Consider the following 19,679-nt stretch of genomic DNA (forward strand, 5'->3'; position numbering starts at 1 on the left):
GGAGGAATTAAATAGTTCTTTGTGTTTTCAAAAGACTTAGTTTCAGATTTAAGACATGTGTAGATATCATTTTTTCCACATCTCTCTTTGAGCAGTGGCATAGACCCACACTGTATTTTGTCACTTTGTGTTATTTTTCACACACATTTAATGAAGCCAGATTAGGTCTTAAACCATGTTCATACTTTGCACAAGATCATTGCTTTAAAAATAAAGTTAAATGAAAGACAAGAGGATCTTATTTATCCCAAGTGTTTTTCCCTTGAAAATCTGTTTGAGTGGAAAAAAAGTAAACTAACAAGTAGTGAATTACTATTTTGAAAAAGTAAAGCATAAAGTTATTTAATTACTATTTCATCCAGTAACTTAAGTAAAGTAATCAATTACAGTTTTAAAGTAATTTACCCAAAACTGCTTATCAGATAATCCTACCTATACTGTACATGAACGAACAGTTTTGATGTTAGGTCATAAAAACAGCAGAGTATGACAGTTTCATGGGTTCAAATGTATACAAGGCATGTTGTTGTGTGCAGGTGGAGAGTGTAAGAAGCAAAACACTAATGAGCAGTATGGAAATAATCTAGAAGATATGAAAATATGAATTTACACTGGAAAACAGCTGTTTAAAACACGTTCTGTGCCACGCTCTTGCTGTTTGGTTCGAAAAACCTCGTGGATTTTGAAACGTTCACTACGCAGACAGAGAGGTACCGCGTAGACATGGATCTGCAGCGCTGTGAGTAATGAGCTCACCTGAAAGTCCAGGGCCCAATCCGAAATATTCTCTTCTCCCTACCCCCACATTTTGCCCTCTAAACAGAGAGTTGTGGAAATATAATGACTCAGATTTTGGACGTCACTTTTGTCGATGACGTCACCAATAGTCACCGGTTAGCTAGCATTAGCGTGGAGCTTCCAGAATATACATAACAACAGCAGTTTTATCATTTTAAAAAGTTTCATGCTACAACAAAAAGTCATTAATTACATTTAAGTGTTAACTTGTGCTTCAGAGCACACCCACATGAAGAAAAACGCTTCTCCTCCGCAGCACAGCGCAACGCGGAACCCCCTCAGAGGCGGATACAATTGGAAGATATACGGTATTGTGGATATAAAATGAAAATTTTCCTCAGAAATAGTGTGTTTTGTGTTAACCAGGGGGAGGTGCTGGCACACTCTTCCTGGAAGGGGCGGTTCTCACCTTGTGACATCATCAGGTGAGTACTTGCTCGTTTACATGGGTTGGAAGGGGCTGGTGCCCAGAGCACGTTTTTAGAGGAATACAGAGAAATTCATGTATGGATCAAAATACCGCTTTGGGTTGTTTATAGTGAGAAATGAAAATGATAATACACTTAAAAGCTCAAAAAGCGGATTTTTCTTGATATAGGCCCTTTAAATGAAACCTTGAACCCCTCAGATGATTTGCTACGCCCCTGTATTGTGTATGCCGGCTGATCTGGACCATCAGAGCCCTGCTATGGCAAGAGTACATTTTTGTTTTTGGAAATGTCAATGATAATAACTCGTGAATAGGATCCAGTTTTTTATATAAAGTTTCACTCTTTCATTGAGAGAAAAAAATATTTCAAAACAGAAGAACTCTAATTTATTGTAACACATTAGCACATTCCTAACATGCCAACCACATTTTTAGCGTGACCACTTTTTCAGTGCTTCATACAAATGCATTCAGAGTGTTTTGCAGCAAAGCGTTTTATTGATTTAGACTTGGACTTTTCGACATGATTTCTTAACCAACCCATGTTATCTCAGGAGATTACACAGCTCCTCAGGCGAGTTGGAACAAGATGGTTTTTCACAAGAAACGGACTCCATAATTTTCCTATGAATTTCCATTGGATCCAGTCTGTATATACAGTAACTGTACATTTGTTGCTTTCTTTTCTCTAGGAGAATAAAACGAATGGTTGCACATGAACGTGAGGGTAAACTACAGAAGTGGAGGGGGGGGGGATCTGCATGCCGCCCCCCTGTAGGAAGTGATGATGAAACATAAGAAGGCTTAGCGACTGACAAATAGTGACACTCAAAAGGCTGAGCTGTGGGGCATGAAGAGTGTATCTCTGTGCTGCAGTCAGGAAGAGAGTCAACAGATAACAGCCAGGAGGAGGTCACACTCCCTGTTCAGAGAAGCTGAAAAAAGTCAAGACTAGTTAGAAAAGGGAGCTTAGAATTGTGCTCAGAGGAAAGCAGAATGGATCAGGAAGTGGTAAAGAACTGATATAGAAGTGATGTGAGCTCAGGGAGGGAGGGCAAAAAAGAAAGAGGGAGTAGTTTGGGGAGGGAGGAGGTCCTCTTCTGTATACATTTGGAAGCGGAGAGCTCATTCTTAACAGGCAGAACTGTGAAGGAGAAGCAGGAGTGTGCAGGGATCTCCAGCGTTTGGTTCTGAGGTGGCAGGAGACCCCCGCTCCCGGTGGGTCAGAACAAGATGAAGGGCTGCGCTGCCAACGCTCTGTCTGACTTCTTCTTTGAGTACGAGACCCCACGGCAGGTGCTGGTGCGGAACAAGAGGGTGGGAGTGGTGTGCCGGCTGATCCAGCTGGGAGTCCTGGCTTACATCATTGGGTAAGCAGCAGATCTTTCTGCATTTCCTCAGACCATAAACACAGTTGAGGGCAGCTACGGCTGAAACGGAGCTGCATGTCACAGCTTGACTGGAATGAGAACTCATTTGTTTTTCTGCACCGACAATGAAAGTGATGATCAAATGACACATTTAAGGGCTTCGGTGTGGCATGCTGGGAAACGGTCATGTTCTGTGATGTGTTATTGACACAGCAAACATGAGCTGCAAACATACCAGAAGTAAAGACAGAGCGGTGGCAAAAGATCATCAGGTAGCTTCACAAGTTGAGACAAAAAAACATGGTTGTTGCCATCATTCAATGACTACTTTCTTCACCTGCATTTGCATTCTGCAAAAATGTTATCAGGAAGAAAGATTCTAGATTACTTTAATTTTTAAATGTTAAAACATTTGCATTAGCAGGAACAGGTACACACCTTTCACAAGATGCCACTGATAAAAATCAAACTTACCTTAAAGCTAATAAAAAGTTGTTTGTCAGGCCTGCTGCCAACTTCATTTTAATAAGTGGAATGATGATCACTTTTTATTTATTCCCACATGGAAGCAGCTCGGAGGTGCATGCAGATTTCTGCCTCATCTTACCTCCGCCACACACTTTCTGAAGCAATCAGGCCACATTTGACTTGATGTCCACAAGAGGAGCTGGAGTTGTGAGGCTGTCCAGCTTCTGCTCTTCATGATTTAAGCAGGTCAGGGCAGAAGTCAGGTCTGGCTGTGCAGCCAAGCAGACACCTCAGGGCTGTTCATGCATTTCATCATCAAACTGGCCTTAACTTTGGTCAACAAAGGATAATGACGACTTCCTCTTCATGATTACAGTTTTCTGTTGTCATTTATTTAATAAGTAAAATGTCTGAGCAGAGACAGTTCTCGAATTTATTATTATTTTCTACAGAAAGTCATGATTAATGCTTCTTTAAAAAAAAAAATACATTCAATTGTCCATTCATTTTTAAAAGGAAGTCTAATCATAGTGCAGCAAATCAGTGGAAAGAAAATTCCTCCACACTTCCTCTGTTCTCTATCAGACAAATCCATCTTCATTTTGACACTCATCCTCATCTCTTACATTTTCTTTATTCTTGGAAAAAAACTGCCCACAATGTATTGCAAAATTTAGATAGAGTTGCATTGATTCTATTTTCCACAAAGCATCATAAGCTACTGAGGGCATCCTGTTTTGCAGAAAGATCATTATCTAACACACGTAATAAAAAAGGTGTATGTTCAACAGTGTGGTTGTACGTATTTTGTCACTGCAGACCAGCTGTTGCCTGGAGTTCTTAGTTACGTAAAAGCAGAGCGGGAAGATATCAGAGGCTGTTAGCGGTCATTTTACACATTGAAGTTTAATTAGATCATAAAGGCCGCTACAATCTATTTAAGGAGAAGTTCTGTAGGGAATACATGTTCTCTGGGACTTTAAATAAAAAAAAGTTTCAAGACTTTAAATATACTACGCAGATCTTAGATGAAACTTAATTTCTTGTGTTTCTACTTAAAGAGGCTTTTTGTGATTTTGTTGGAATGGTCTTGAGGTTTACTGTAGTTGGGTTTTCTGAGGAAATACTGGATAAGTTTACTGTTAACAGTCCCTGAACTGTCAACATTCAGAGTTTCACTGTTAGTTACTAATTAATGCCTTAGTCACACACACCTGTATGGGTGCTGCGGGTTTTTCAGTACCACACACCATGTGTCTCACCCACAGCACCCTCACGTCTTAAGCGTTAACTACAACCTGTCACCCGCAGCATGCCCATTGAAAAAATGTTCTTGAACTTGTTTGCTCTACAAGCTTAGTGAACACTCTACAACCTAAGATTGTCGTTGTAAATGAGAAATTGTTCTCCATCGACCTACCTATAAAAATAAAAGTTCAACCTTGGTATTTTGTGAAGGCCTCCTGTGTGTGTCTTGTACAGGTTTAACCATAATTTGCCTGCATCCATCTGTAGGAAGGCAGTTATAACTTAGGCATAAAATGAATCTCTTTTTCAAAATTTTACCTATTGGTTCAATTTATGATCAATTTTAGGTTTATTTAGACAATAACAGAGTAACGTGTTGAAATTATGAGACAATTAAAAAATATATCTTCTTTTCAGAGTGCTACAATAAAAAAACAACACTGTCACAATGTGAGAAAGTTATATTTTTTAATGACAGCTAAATATATATTTTTTATTTTACTTAGAGAAAAACTTGCTTAAATGTGGTTGAATTAATTTGTTTTCACTAACTATCATGAATGCATTTTTACCTATGAACATTTCATAAATTAAATTAAATAAATTGATATAAAACTTTTCTCATCATTTTTATATCTATTTTTAATTTCAGATAGATTTACTGAATATAAGAGCCAATTAAGAAAAAAAAGTATTCACTGTGAAATGAACACAGTACCTTTAATCCACTAATGTCTTGTTTTTCAAAATTTAAATTAAATAATTTTGCGCATACAATTTTTTACTGTATATTTATTTTATTACGTTCCTGAAAAGATCTGCTTTACTTATTTTTGTTCATGTTAAAGTGTATGAGACATTTTTTTGACATCAAACTAAGATGAAATTAAAGTTTGTCGAAGGATTTTTATTTGTTAAAGTGAAAAAAAAATGTGCAAAACACTTTTTTAATTCATGATTGAATTTCACTACAACCCCAGTTTTAGCTACAGACTGTATATACAGTATGGAATAATATATTTCTATCTACAGTCTGTGGTTCCAGTTCAGCTTAACTCCCCTCAATTATTGCCAGGCTTATTGAACTAAATGATCAGTTTAAAAGACGGAAATGAATTTTTTTTTTAAAAGGTGTTTAAAAACAGAAAGCAGCACATCATGCTGCCATGAATGGGATGGAATGAACATCTTTGAGATCCCAACATTTGTTATTGAATAAACTGATGTAAAACAGCTGCACGTGCAAAAAAGCAACCATGATGTTAAAGCAAAGCAGAACAGAAATAAACAAAGAAACTACTAAAATGATCAGTGAATAGAAACTAAAAACATGGAAGTAGTGACAAAGAGGCACAATCAGAATCTGGTAAAGAGTTACTGAAACCAGGTAACAAAAACCACAAAGGCCCAACGGTACACCTTCACATGAAAGGTCAGCTTTCCAAAATGATTCCAAGAGTTTTACAACTCATATAGATCACAAAAAGAAAACAGACAAAGAGAGGCTGCTCTCAAACCAGAATTAGCAATGCTAAAATTAGAAAACGAGAAAAAAAAAACCATAGGAGAGTTCAAGGAGAAACACACTGTTGATCATAAATAATAATGTTAACAAAAAAATCTGGATTATCTCCACAATTTTTTTGAAAAATACAGTATCTTGCAAATGTTTTCACCCCGCTGGATTTTTTTTTCTATTTAACTTTTATAAATCTGTACATATTTTTATTGTATTGACATAACTTTGCAGAAATCTTATTTCACTTTGACATGAACATTTTTTTCCAATAATTTCTTGTGTGACAAAAGACATGTTGAGTGATTTATGAAAGAAAAAAAAGGTAAAATATCAGTTTTACACCATCACAGTTTGGAATGATGTGAGGGAAGAGGGAAGTGAGAATTTTCACTAAAGAAGCTGCATCAGTGAGTTGTGGAGTCGGATAAGAGGGGGTTGATGCTGTAATTTCCACTTGAAAGCATCACACTAGTTTTAAAAAGAATCTTAGATGTTAGAAATGTTTGTTTTGTAAATGATAATGCAGACTTTGCGGAGAACGGTTCAAGCCTGCACAACGTTCATTAATTTCTGATAATGGACACATCTTGGGGCGTTATCGTGTTTATACCATGGTGACTAATGAAATATATAAATGATGAATCAAATATTAGGAGTTTAATCTTGTTGTTTTTTAGATTGAAATTGCTTTTCACAAAAAGCAGACTTCTTGATATGTGGTGCAGCATGTTATTGTGGTAACTCGACCTTTCTCTGCAGCAGCAGCTGCAGGAAAGTTGTTTATATGCTAAAAATCAAGCACAATTTCAGAGAGAAAGTTCATGTCATACTGCTTATTTTTGTCCAGATGAAGAAGCAAAATTCGCATCAAAGAAACAAATTCCAAAGTAAAAAAAAAAAAAAATTATCTCCTTCTTTGATTCTGTTCTCTCTTTCTATTCTGCTGAATCCAGTCTTCAAAATTATTAAATTCACCAAAGGAAACTATAAAATCAATCATGTCTTTTCTAGTGTCTTGGTGTTGTGATAAACTGTGGAATAACTTGTGTTCCAAGTCTCTCTTGCTCCAGTTACCTTCTGGCACAATAATATAGACAGAAAATGTAATCTATTTGATCGAAACTTACTTCTGCAGCCAGTCAGAATTGTGTTTTGACGACATGTAATTTTAAAGGGTTCCCGCCAGAAAGAACATACAAGTAGATTAGAGATGTTTAGTATGACTTACAAGACTGCATTCAAAGATTAGTCTTCTAATGGTTTTATTGTAAGAAAACAGGCCCGATTAATGAACATGTTGGAATATGCTGAGATAATAACAATGCCATTCCGCAAAACTTATGTGTTACAGTTAAGTCTTATCTGGTGAAAAAACACTGTAATTCTTTGAACTGTATCATCAGCAGAATTGGACATAATGGCAAAAACTGCTTTGAAAACCAAAGTGGTTTATATCAAGAAGAAAATCTTGCAAACAGGCACAGAAGCTGGCACTTTGAGGTTTTAAACATGTTCTCAGCAGTAGGAAATCTTTCGATTAGTTTACAGAAAAAGGTTATCTATACACTGACCACTTCTTTGGAAAGTTTACAGACTTGTTCTCACTGCCTTGGCAGCTTTTATCAAAGCTTGGTATATCTTTATCTGACAAACAAGGAAGCGGGTGTGCATTGTGTGGCCCTGTCCTGAGAGGTTCAGGCCATGCAGGGGAATGGCCTGAAATCGTCTGGTCAGCATGACATGCCAACAGCTCTCTGTGTCTCCAAACAGGTGGGTTTTCATCTACGAGAAAGGCTACCAGTCCACAGACACGGCCGTCAGCTCGGTCTTCACCAAAGTGAAAGGTGTGGGCTACACCAACATGAGTGGGGTGGAGAGAGTCTGGGATCCATCCGACTATGTCTTCCCTCCTCAGGTGAGTGACTTCCTGCTGGAATGAAAGATTTACTGTCGGAACTGCTCATGTGACCCAGAAAAAGTCAGCATGAAAGGTCCATGAATACAACTCAATAACTACAAGGTCAAGAAAATCAAAGCTCTGCAGTCCTAGTAGATCTGTGGAGAAAATCTTAAAGCTCAAAGAAACGTCTGCGTTTGAGTGTCACATTTAGACTGGAAACAGTGCACACACTCAAAGTTTTGTCTAATTTGTCAACATGACGACAGAGTTCAGAAAACTACTGACCAAATGGGCGAGTCGGATCAAACGTTCCTCTGTTTGCAGAGTCCTGCTGTTAAAGCAAAAGAACAAAGACGATTCAATAATAACTGAGGTCTTGTTTGCTGTAAGTGCTGCAGGGCGTAGATCTTTTTAGATCCTATTATGTGAGTATACCTAGTAGGATGAGAAACTTTCATTAGTTTGATGAGAAACTTTAATTAGTTTTGATCAAGAAAAAATCCGCTGCCAGCTTTATTTTGGGGACAATTCTAAGAAAAGCTGGTGGCACAAGAGCTAACTTGCAGGACAAAATATCCCAATACATGTACATTTGTAGACAAGAATGCTCACTTAAAATGGGAAATGAGTCCAATGGGAAATTGAATCTGTTTCGACCTACTATGATAGACACACTGAGACTGACGTGTGGGGGGTGAGACGGAGACTTGTGGTTCTCCGTATTCGCAGATCTGGCATATTCGCTGAGGTCTTCGGTCCCTAAACCCCGCGAATAAGCGGGGAATACTGTAGAACCATTTTTGCATTTGACCAATCCGATGGGGCTCTTTTATGTTAGATACTCAACTTATTGTATGAAGGTATAGGTAATTTACCAAATTAAATATATATATATATATATATATATATATATATATAATTGAACACTTGCAGGCCCTTTATAGGAGCACAAGTTCTCATTTTGTTGCTAACAGACAAACTGCAGACTTTTTCTAAAGATACATTTGATACTGAACTAAGGGACATTTCTGTGGGGGAATTAGGTGGTCACCAATTTTTCAAGGACCTACTTCACCCCTTATAGCACCACTGTTATTCCTTGTCAGTTTTGTGGAAAATGATACATGACAATCTGGTAGCATTCAGCCCTGAGGTTTATAAATACATCACTGTCACCGTCATATTTTTTCTGTCTTTTTCAACAATGAGCACCAAATGCAAAGTTGTTAAAATTAACCTTTATCTCATATTTTAATATAGAGACATATATAACAAATGCATTGTGCTTTTAAACGTATTTAGTACATTTTTTAATGCATATTGTTTTGGAAGATGTGACATTTTGGGGATTCAAAAAACTTTCAAACAAAAAAAACATTTTTTTAACCCTTTTTATCTTCTTTGATTTGTACTGAATTATTGGAAAAACCTTGAAGATTCTTAAAATACATAAATGGTTAATTTGAATGTAAAAAAATGTTCTCCAGTAAAAATTGAAAGATGAACTTCTATGGAGTTTTATTACAATAGATTCAGTTGTTAAATGAAACAAATTCAAGAACACCAAAATAAACATTTGTTGTCTGCTGCTGAGGTTTGTTGAACATAGAATGGGTCTAATGGAATTGAACTCTGTCCCACTAGTTGGTGGTTTGACTCCACAGTCTCAAATCTGGTATTTTAGCGGAGACCCACACACTGTTGTGCTCATTAGTCCTATTCTAGAAAGCATAAATAAATGTGAATAAGGCCATGTGGCTGAGCATTATCTATCTCATGATCACAGTTAACACAACATTGGTGACATGCTTCTTTTTTTTCTTTATCCGCAACTTTAGGGAGACTCATCTTTAGTCGTGATGACAAACTACATCGTAACCGAAGGTCAGACGATGGGAAAGTGTCCAGAGGTTTGTGTCTGCTGGCTTCCATTTCCTCTGGTCTCCATAAATAGTAAAAGTAAATGGAAATTGTTTATCATTCCAAGGCTGTTTGTGTAATTGTGTTGACGCATGCTTGGAGGAAAGAAAGACCTTTTTTTAGGCCTTGGAAGTTCAAGTTTGCCAATTAGTACTGCAAGACTGAAAATGAATGAGACGTTTTCTATCAGATTGTTTTGCTCTCTGAATCTACTGGCTTGTATTTATTATTTTTACAGACATACAATGACTTTAACTTTTGTTTCTTTCAGCTTCCAGGAAAATACAGCTGCAAGTCAGACGCTGACTGTAAAGGAAGGACCTACCAACGCACGGGAGACGGTAAGACAGAATTTGACCTCCCTCATTCTCACATTTTCACCGTTTGAAATCAAAAAGAGTAAAATAGACAAGGGGGCCTTTAAAAAGAGGCAGACACGAAACGTAGAGTGTTTGCCAAAATGGGCTGCAGCTTTTATCATAGCTATAGTAAACATTTAGACGCCGCTCCTGGCCGGTTCATGTCCAGCTGTGTGGGGGGAAACAGGGATTAAAATCAACAACTGCAGTCTTAGCAACCAAACGTTTGTTGTCTTATCTCGTAACTTGGTTTGTTGTTGTTAAGAAAATAAGCAGAGCCCTGCCTTAAGCAAGCAGAGACTCGCATGCATAGCAGGGGAAGAAGTCAGGCAATGCGGGCTGATAAAAAGACAAGTGTTTAAGCTCCAGTTTTTATGTTCTTTGACCGCTTTTCTCCTTCAGAATCTGCTGGAATGGCGTTGATCGTGTCATTGGTTGAAAAGTTTACATTATGTTAAAGATTTTTGTGTTTAAGTGTCACCAGCGATGCCTCAGGTGTTAAGGGGTCAATAAAGAACTTTAACAAAATCCAAACGTTGCAGTGGTGTCTTGCAGACTTTTAAATCTCCCAGCATTAGTTTCTCCTCAGAGGCTGATGCTGTGCTTGTAGACGGTAAGCATGTGGGAGCGCTCCCGCCGCTGAGCAAACTGGCTGGCTGCAGCGAAGGGTCAGGGACTGCAGCTGTGAGGCCAAACGCCTGCTGGAGAATCATCCGCACATTCACTGCTCACCAGCAAGAGTGGAGATAATAGCAAGGACAAAAACATGTTCCAATAGGAACTAGATAAAGAAAAGAGCTATTTTCCGCATTTGCTTTGCTTCACTTTCATGCCTCGCTTGCTGCTCTTGATGCTAATTCAAGATAGGAAGTGGCACGTCTGTGCACATGCTGTACAATTTGAGTTTTTTTTACTTTTTTTCTGATACTGAGATTGTGTGTGTTCCATTTAAAGGAAAACTAACTGGAGTCTGTGTGAAAGACACAGGGACCTGTGAGCTGTTGGCTTGGTGTCCCTTGGAAAATGATCGGAACATACCGAAGTACGTGAACACAGCAAACTCTTTCCTGCAAGCTAAGATAGACTAGCACTGCTTCATATTCTGACATTACAGCTTTGGTTTAAACAACTCAGCAAAATAATATATATACATATATATTTTTTCAAGTCTTAACGGCCACTATTGCACAAATCCTGCATGAACTGCTAACTTCTACAGCCTTTAACATTATAATATATATATTTTTTTTACTGGATCATTGACCCCAATATTCCAACATGAACCTGTTTTTCACATATATATTTACTGAAAATAAAAGGATTTTATAATTATCTGTCACTTTCCTACTATCAATATTGTTTTAGATCGGTTTAGATTTAGCAGCTCAATCTTTAAATTTCATTCATGATTATATGAATGGAGTTCAAATGGGTTGAAAATTTTAGTAAAAATAAATAATTATTGTCAAATCAAGCAATGAACCAATAAGAGAATTCCACTAAATATTGTAATTGTCTCTTTTGATCACCAGTTTCACTATTTTTAAAATTCAGATTTACTTTTAAAATGTTTAATTTTTTACAAATTTGATTTCATTGTCCCAGTGTTTTAATGTCTTTTGATTATCCTGTGTTCTTGTTTTAGTGTTTTAATATGTTTGTGAGTTGAAAACTGACTGTGCCTCTTGACCAGGACAGCCTTGCCAAAGAGATTTTTAATCTCAATGGGAAAATCCTGGTTAAATAAAGGTTAATAAAAATAATATACAATAAAAAAAGATTGATACATTTATTAAATAATTTATTTTCATTTTGAGTTCTAGAAATGTGTGCATTATTATGCTATAGATTTTTAAAATATACATAATTTTGTTTTTTTATTATAAATTATGTTTATTAAAAAAAACAAAAATGCAGCACAAGTAATATTTTGACCAAAAGACAAAAAGAAGCGATGAAAAGAGCATAAAACTAATGAAAAGAGTGAAAGGTGTAACAAGTATTTAAAAGATTTGCTAAAAAAATCAGCTGAACGCAGCAGGATTGTCCAGAGACAAAAATATAAATGAATAAATATAAACAACATAATATCAAACAAACAAAACAAAAAAAAGTAAAAAGTGAAAAATCTGACGCATAAAATGTCTTCTTCCTTGTGAGATTGACGAGTAGCTGTGAGAGTAAAAATATACTTTAAAATACTTACCTTAAACAGCAAATATCAGAGATTAAACAGAAATTTGTGTGATGATTCTCAAAACCAATGAAGCTCCTTCATGTATTTTTTTTCTCATTTTCCATCCAGTCCTCCTCTGTTGATGAGCGCGGAGAACTTCACACTGTTCATCAGGAACTCCGTCAGGTTTCCTTTGTTTGGTGTCACAAGGTGATTGATTTCAGATGTTTTGAGAACAATTCAATCAGAGAGCAAATCTATTTCAAGGTTTCTTAAAGATTTTTTAAGTAAAATCTACTTTTGAATCCAAATTCTTTCCCTTTGGCTTCTCCCTGCCCCGACATGTAGTCCTCCAAGTGGAGAGTTATTTTCTTTAGAAAAATGATGTCTTCAAATTCAGATGTCACGGCTTGGTAATTGATAGTCAGTAGAGCATAGCTATGTGAAGAAAGGAGTTTGTCCTCACTACAGCTCCTCCTTAAAAAAAACAAGTTCAGACACCACCACAGCTTCAAACGTCCCTACAAATGGAGGGGTTGGGAGAAGCTAGAGGGGTGGGGAAGGAATTTAGCCTAAATCTTGGATTTGAAATTTTAAACATTTAGAAGAAAGACAAGAGAATCTATGCTCTGTTTATATTTTTTATCTGTATTTGTAGGAGTAACCTGGTGGAGGAAATAAATAAGGACTACTTAAAAAATTGCCTCTTTGATCCCGTTAAGTCTCCGCTCTGTCCCATATTCAAACTCGGAGACATAGTGAGACTTTCTGGCTTCACCTTTGACATGATGTCCAAGGAGGTGAGTCTGCAGCCCCAGTTCTAAAAGGAACACAGTTAATTATAACAAAAACAAAGCAGACTCATTTTGATTGATCTCATTATGCTTTTTGTCTATCCAACAGGGAGGCTCCATCGCCATTGTAATTGACTGGACTTGCAACTTTGACCATAATGTGAAAAACTGCAAACCCACGTATGAATTTCATGGTTTGTATGGAAATCCCAAGGAGACAGACACGTCCAAAGCTTCAGTGGGCTACAATTTCAGGTGAATACATTTCTGAAGGGCAGCTGCAGAGTTTCATGCTTTAATACAACTTTTTTTGAAGGCTGCTGCAGCTACCAGCAGATTGTCTAGTATACAACTGGAAGCAACTGCAGCTTTTGTCATGCCTAGACACATATGGCATCTGTGTAAAAGAAATTATCTCTTTGAAATATGTTTGAGTTCCACCACAGAAAACATGCAGAAGACAAAGAGGCAAGCTATTAAAACTAAGGGGGTGCAGAGCATCAACAATGCATTTATTACTGACATTAGCAGATTATCATTATCCACCATTTTCATATTTTACATTTAAGTTTCAGTCTTAACATTTGAAGAATTATTTCATTTTAACTACACTGCTCACAAAAATTAAAGGAACACTTTTTTTATTGGGCCTGGCATGAATTGAATTGGTTAAGCAGCTGAGAGCCTCGTTAATCAATTTCAGCTGTACTGGTGTTCATGGAATTAACAACAGGTGCACTTCAGTGGCAACAATTAGAAAACCCTCCAAACAGGACTGGTGTTACATGTGGAGGTCATTTCAAGTTTCTCCCTCTTGATCTTTTTTGGCTGGTTTTCCACTCGTGCTGATTTTGGCTTGATAATTATCTCTACTGGCAGTATGAGGAGATTCCTTAACCCTACAGAAGTTGCACAGGTTGTCCAACTTCTCCAGGATGGCACATCCACACGTGCTGCAGCAAGAAGGTTTAATGTGTCTCCCAGCACAATCTCCAGAACATGGAGGAGATTTCAGGAGACTGGTGGTTATTCTGGGAGAGCTGGACAGGGCCGTAGAAGGTCCTCAACCCCTCAGCAGGACCCATACCTGCTCCTTTGTGCAAGGCGGAACAGGCTGAGCACTGCTCGTGCCCTACAGAATGACCTCCAGAGGGCCACTGGTGTGAATGTCTCTACCCAAACAATCAGGAACAGACTTCATGAAGGTGGCCTGAGGGCCCCACGTCCTGTAGTGGGCCCTGTGCTCACTGCCCAGCACCGTGGAGCTCCACTGGCATTTGCTCAAGAACACCAGAATTGGCAAGTCCACCACTGGCGCCCTGTACTTTTCACAGACGAGAGCAGGTTCACCCTGAGCACCTGTGATAGACGTGAAAGAGTCTGGAGAAGACAAGGAGAACGTTATGCTGCCTGCAACGTGGTTCAACATGACAGGTTTGGTGGTGGGTCAGTGATGGTCTGGGGAGGCATATCCATGGAGGGACGCACAGACCTCTACTGCCTAGGAAATGGTGCTCTGACTGCCATAAGGTATCCAGATGAAATCCTTGAACCCATTGTCAGACCCTACGAGGTGCAGTAGGTCCTGGTTTCCTCCTAATGCACGACAATGCCCGGCCTCACGTAACAAGAGTATGCAGGCAGTACCTGGAGGATGAAGGAATTGAAACAATTGAATGACCTTCACCATCCCCTGACTTAAACCCAATAGAATATCTCTGGGACATTATGTTTGGGTCCATTAGGCGCCGCCAGGTTGCTCCTCAGACTGTACAACAGCTCAGGGATGCCCTCACACAGATCTGGGAGGAAATGCCACAAGACACCATCCGTCGTCTCATTAGGAGCATGCCGCCACGTTGTCTCGTGGGGGCCACACAAGATACTGAAAAGCATTTTGAGTTGCAGAAATGAAGTTTTGGAAAAAATGGACTAGCCTGCCACATCTTCATTTCACTCTGATTTGATGGTGTCTACACAATTGAGCCTCTGTAGGCTGAAAACTTTTATTTCCATTAAAAGACTTGGCATCCTTTTGTTCCTAAGACACTGCCCTGTCGTTATTTGTTTAGATATCCAACTTCATATTGAAACCTGATGTATCTAATGTGTTTCTTTAAAGTGCTTCTTTAATTTTTGTGAGCAGTATATTTACCTCACACATTTTTCATTTCCCTTGTGTGAAACCATAGTTTTAATTTTATTTATTTTTAAGCACATTTTGGCATGTTTTGTCAAGGATGCTAAGCTAGCAGTTTTACACAAGAGTTGTTCAAGAGTTCATTTTGTTTAAACTAAGAACCCATTTATAAAAAAAGTCTGATTTTAGTTTTGGTACACAATTCCTATTACAACAATCAAATTAAAATACGTGTTGCCAATTGAACATTTAGATCTTTTGCTGCAAAAACTCCCACTGACATATTTATATGGCTGAATTCATTGTTTTCTGTGGTCTCTTAATTTGATAACAATACATGCATTAAAAAATAAAAGAGTTAAAACTCATGCAACAGTTAAAGCAACTTATAGTATTTCTTGTGACTGTTTACAGGTATGGAAAGTATTACATGGAAAACGGTGAGGAGAAAAGGACTCTCATGAAGGTTTTTGGCATCAGGCTTAACGTCATTGTGCAGTCAATGGTGAGTGACAACTGTCATTTTAAACCTAAATATATGTAATAAATAAATTAAAAAAAATTTTATCAAATGGATTTTTGCAGGGACGTAAATTTGATATCATTCCAACCCTGACCGCCATTGGTTCTGGAGTGGGAATTTTTGGAGTGGTATGTTTGACCTAAAATGTTTTCAATAATCAACTACACCAACGAGAGTTAAACTTTACCTTTTTGTCCTTTCAGGCAACTGTAGTTTGTGACTTAGTGCTGCTGTATGTGCTCCCGAGAAGAGACTTTTACAAAAACATGAAATTCAAATACACAGACACCGCTGCACAGGTAAGTACCATCACAGACGTTTCTCCGTTTAAGCACAAGATGGCAGCAGAAGAGCACCGAGCTTCCAGATAGACATAGGTTCACCACCAACATGGCATTTTCACTCTTTGAACATCATTTGGATTTTGGCACCAAATTCTTAAAGATAGAAATCAATGGGCAAGAGAATCAGGATCATTTGTGTACCTAAAACATTAAAACCCTCTGAAATCAGGAGTTAACAATCTGAGACTGGATGAATCCACCCAAAGAATCCCCTTGAACTAAAACAGGCAGAACATTTTGTATCTACAACAGGAGTTGCGCGGTTTAGGCTCCTCTGTCTATTACACCCTTGAAGCAAATGCAAGACAAGTGCATCGCAAAGACAAGACCAATGTGAGTGTGGAATGAAGCTTAGACAGTAAAGCTGCTTCACTTGATTGGCTTCTTTTGTTACAGCGCTCCATCATGTGATGATAAAGATCTTAAAAAAATAGTAATTCTCTGGTTTGATTTCTGTTCTGTAGGATCCAGATTTGGAAACGGAAAGCACCAAGACAACGGACTAGTCGCCTGCTGTTTATTTTCTGAGAAATAAAGCCAATAGGATTTGATTTCCAGCTGTTGTGTAGAAATGACCTGGGAGCTAACAAGCTGCATTATATGATGTAGCACACAGGAACCGGGACAAAAAACTCACAAACTGTGAATGGACTTATAAAAGGACTGTCACATGTCTTTTATCGGAGCGTCTTCATCCGTCCTCATCCTCCCACTGTGTGGCTGTGAAGAGATCTGAATGTGTACTTTTTTAGGCGTTTCTTTGTTTACATTTGTTCATAGTATGGGTGTAACCTCCACCACTTTTAATGTCCATGACACTTTGTGTTCATGCAAGTCTTTACCTCTGGCAGGTATTTGTGAAAACCAAACACCCTGTCTGTGTTTGGATACGCCACCCAGTGCATACATGTCATTGACTCAATAAAAGAGGTACGACAACAACAGGAGCCTCTTCTTTTGACTTTTTTTTTTATTGTACTCAATAATGTTTAGAAGTACAAAAGCATGCGAAAAATAACTTATTCATCTTGGTACATATGTACAGTGTAACACCTGCATTGCGTAGGGATGTGCCATGCTTTCATTTTAGTGCGTTGACATCAGCGTGACTACATTCAAATACACACAGGAGACAGACGGACAGACAGACAGACGGACCTTCATCACACGTCAGGAGAAGAATAACACAGTAGATTACCCAGCATCCCTCACTGGAGATTATGTACACATTCACAGAGTCTTCCTCTCCCACGATCTGAAGTTATGATTAAAGTAAGATGCCCTTTGCTTCCTGCAGAGTGACTTCATCCAGTGTTTCCTCTCCTTCCTTCTGTGTTTATCCGCATAAAGGACAAGAAACTGTGATAATGAGAGCAATGCTCAGTGGAAGCTGAGGGATTCAAATCTGTAGCAAACCGTGACAGATGATCCCCAGCCTGAGATGTGCGATTATTAAGGCTTTCTACCACCATTTTTAAATCAAAGGGGGCATATTAAAACATTTTGAATCAAATTTACAGCAAACATAATTAGGAAACAGAGTAGAGATTAAAACGCTTCTAATCTGGCATATTTTGAGATTTTGGTCCAGGGTTCTAGAGCTATTTCATCAAAGCCTAATTGTATTTAGTTGACAATTACCAACAATTTAATTTGAAATGTGATGTTTTTGTTGCATCTCTGCAACTACAAACCACACAATCATCTAGGTCAGGGGTCTAGAACCTGAAGCTCCAGAGACACTTTTGGGGTTAGTAAAAATACCAACAATTTTAATTTTAAAAAGCCTTTTTTTTTAAACCAGTGCTGACAATACATTAAATCAAGAGGTATTGAGGTAACTACGCAAAAGTAAAAGTTTTTTTTTTAATTGGAATAAGTTTAAACTTAGATTTTTATCTTAAACCTAGTTGATGTTCAGAGTCAAAGTTCTTAAGGTATATTTGTAAATAAATCTACTGCATATTATTTGACAGTGGGTGTATTTTATTTTGAAAGGAACTCATACGTAACTTGTATCTATAATTTATATAGCACCTTTCTCATCTTAAACCCAAATTAAAATAGTAATAAAACACTGTTCTAATTCACTTATTGTAAACATTTACAAAATAGATTTTATAAATGAATGTCTGATTGGCCACAAAAAACATAAATTAAATGTATTTTTCTAAACTCTGAGGTGGGACTTTAGCAGCCTTTGCTGGTTTTGATCAGGGACGCTCTTTTACCAAAAATGGCTGCAGACCTCTGATCGAGATAATCTAGATAATGCATCCTGAACGCAGTTCTGCTGCTGACTGCAAACAATCAGAGCCGAAAACCTGCTCCAATGATGATTATCAGTGTTTTTAACGTCTTTAGCATTTTTTTGATGATGGAGGATGTATGTAAAGAAAACTAGGATTAAAACTGCATTTTTGAGTCTTTCTTTATTAAAGAAAGTGACTCAGGAGCAGATGAAAAAAAAAATGCAGTTTAAAAAGCTTAACTCTAAATAAATATACTGCTAATGGAAATCTGTCAATAAAGCGTAAATAGTTATAAGAATAAACCTAAAATTTCTTGTAGAATCATTAAATCAGTGTGGATGAAGTTAGCTGCCATATTTCTTTACTTAATGATTAGTTTGAGTAATTATTAGCTCCCAGGTGGTTATTCATTAATTCCCTTAATCTTGGCATTCCATTGGACATATTGGTAATTTTTTGCTCAGATTTTGTAAAAAAAAAAAAAGGTTTAAATTGTTTTTTTTAAAAGAAAAATACTTTTGATTTAATGTTGGTGTTGGCGACAGTTTGATGGTGCAGTGATTTCTTCACATTTCTCTGCTCAAGGTGTCAGAAATGCATAAACCGAGTCCAGAAAAGTGAAAAAGCTTTGAAATTGGCCAAGATAACAACATCCTGTAACATTCTGAGCCTAATCTGTGTTTTTTTTTTTTTTTTTTTTACCATCGAGTTCATCTCAGCTGGGAAATCTTATTTTTTTTGTCATGGTGAAGCAACAGCAGAAGGCAATTCAGTCACTCCTTTAACTACCACAGTTTAACACAAAACAGCCATTCTTTGCCATAAATTCTACAGAGCTATGTTGTAACAGGCATGCAGGTTTCACTGCTCAGTTTATCGGCAGCCTGTGCCGTTGCATGCAGCCCTGAACTGAATATGCAAAAGCAAACGAACAAAAATGAACAGTGAGGAGGGAGTGGATAATAACACACCGACAATCCAGACGACAAAGACCTCACGCTGACAAGTGTCTGCAAACACAGGTTTTTTTTTGAGGAAAAAAATGCTTTTGGTTGAAACGTTTTAGGCAAATAAATAAAGCAAGTGCGTCAACAAGTCAAACTTTTTTGGTTTAAAAAAGCCCTTCACTGAAGGACACCAGCAGCACTCCACTTAAAATGACAAACACAAACTTTGACATTCTTCCCGTGATAATAAAAGTGAGATTCTTTCATTCAGGATCTTCCTGCTGCGTCACATCAGAGGTCGAGTCTAATGAAAGAAACGAAGCGAGGACAGGCAGGCAGGATTAACCCTTTAACGCCGGTGATGCAAAAACCTTTAACATACTGTAACTTTTCAATTGATGATGCCGCTTTTCTCCTTCAAAATGTACTGGAATGACGTTGATCGTGTCAACGGTTAAAAGTGACACTAAATCAAAGAACATAAACACTGG

General features: G+C 37.7%; 1 protein-coding gene across 2 annotated transcripts; it reads left to right on the top strand.

Annotated features, from left to right (window-relative positions):
• The first annotated feature begins 1,983 nt into the window (after nt 1-1,983).
• On the top strand, nt 1,984-16,931 carry p2rx1 (purinergic receptor P2X, ligand-gated ion channel, 1). Of its 2 annotated transcripts, XM_024265700.2 has the most exons (13): nt 1,984-2,598; nt 7,604-7,748; nt 9,572-9,643; nt 9,925-9,994; nt 10,967-11,054; nt 12,318-12,398; nt 12,847-12,988; nt 13,092-13,237; nt 15,537-15,627; nt 15,708-15,773; nt 15,849-15,944; nt 16,242-16,322; nt 16,454-16,931. In XM_024265700.2, exons 1-13 carry the CDS (start codon nt 2,462-2,464, stop codon nt 16,493-16,495), a joined length of 1,257 nt encoding a protein of 418 aa, XP_024121468.1. In that variant the 5' UTR covers nt 1,984-2,461; the 3' UTR covers nt 16,496-16,931. The 2 variants fall into 2 exon arrangements, with proteins under 2 accessions (XP_024121468.1, XP_024121469.1); XM_024265701.2 differs by lacking the exon at nt 16,242-16,322 and having other exon boundaries at nt 1,988-2,598.
• Nucleotides 16,932-19,679: the final 2,748 nt, after the last annotated feature.

Source organism: Oryzias melastigma, linkage group LG14 (assembly GCF_002922805.2).
Source record: "Oryzias melastigma strain HK-1 linkage group LG14, ASM292280v2, whole genome shotgun sequence".
NCBI classification, from domain to species: Eukaryota; Metazoa; Chordata; class Actinopteri; order Beloniformes; family Adrianichthyidae; genus Oryzias; species Oryzias melastigma.

Coding starts and splice junctions, on each gene's coding strand:
- p2rx1 (XM_024265700.2), top strand. CDS start 2,462: ATGAAGGGCTGCGCTGCCAACGCTCTGTCTGACTTCTTCTTTGAGTAC. Junction 9,995..10,966: donor CTACCAACGCACGGGAGACG/GTAAGACAGAAT, acceptor TTCCATTTAAAG/GAAAACTAACTGGAGTCTGT. Junction 12,399..12,846: donor CCTTTGTTTGGTGTCACAAG/GTGATTGATTTC, acceptor CTGTATTTGTAG/GAGTAACCTGGTGGAGGAAA.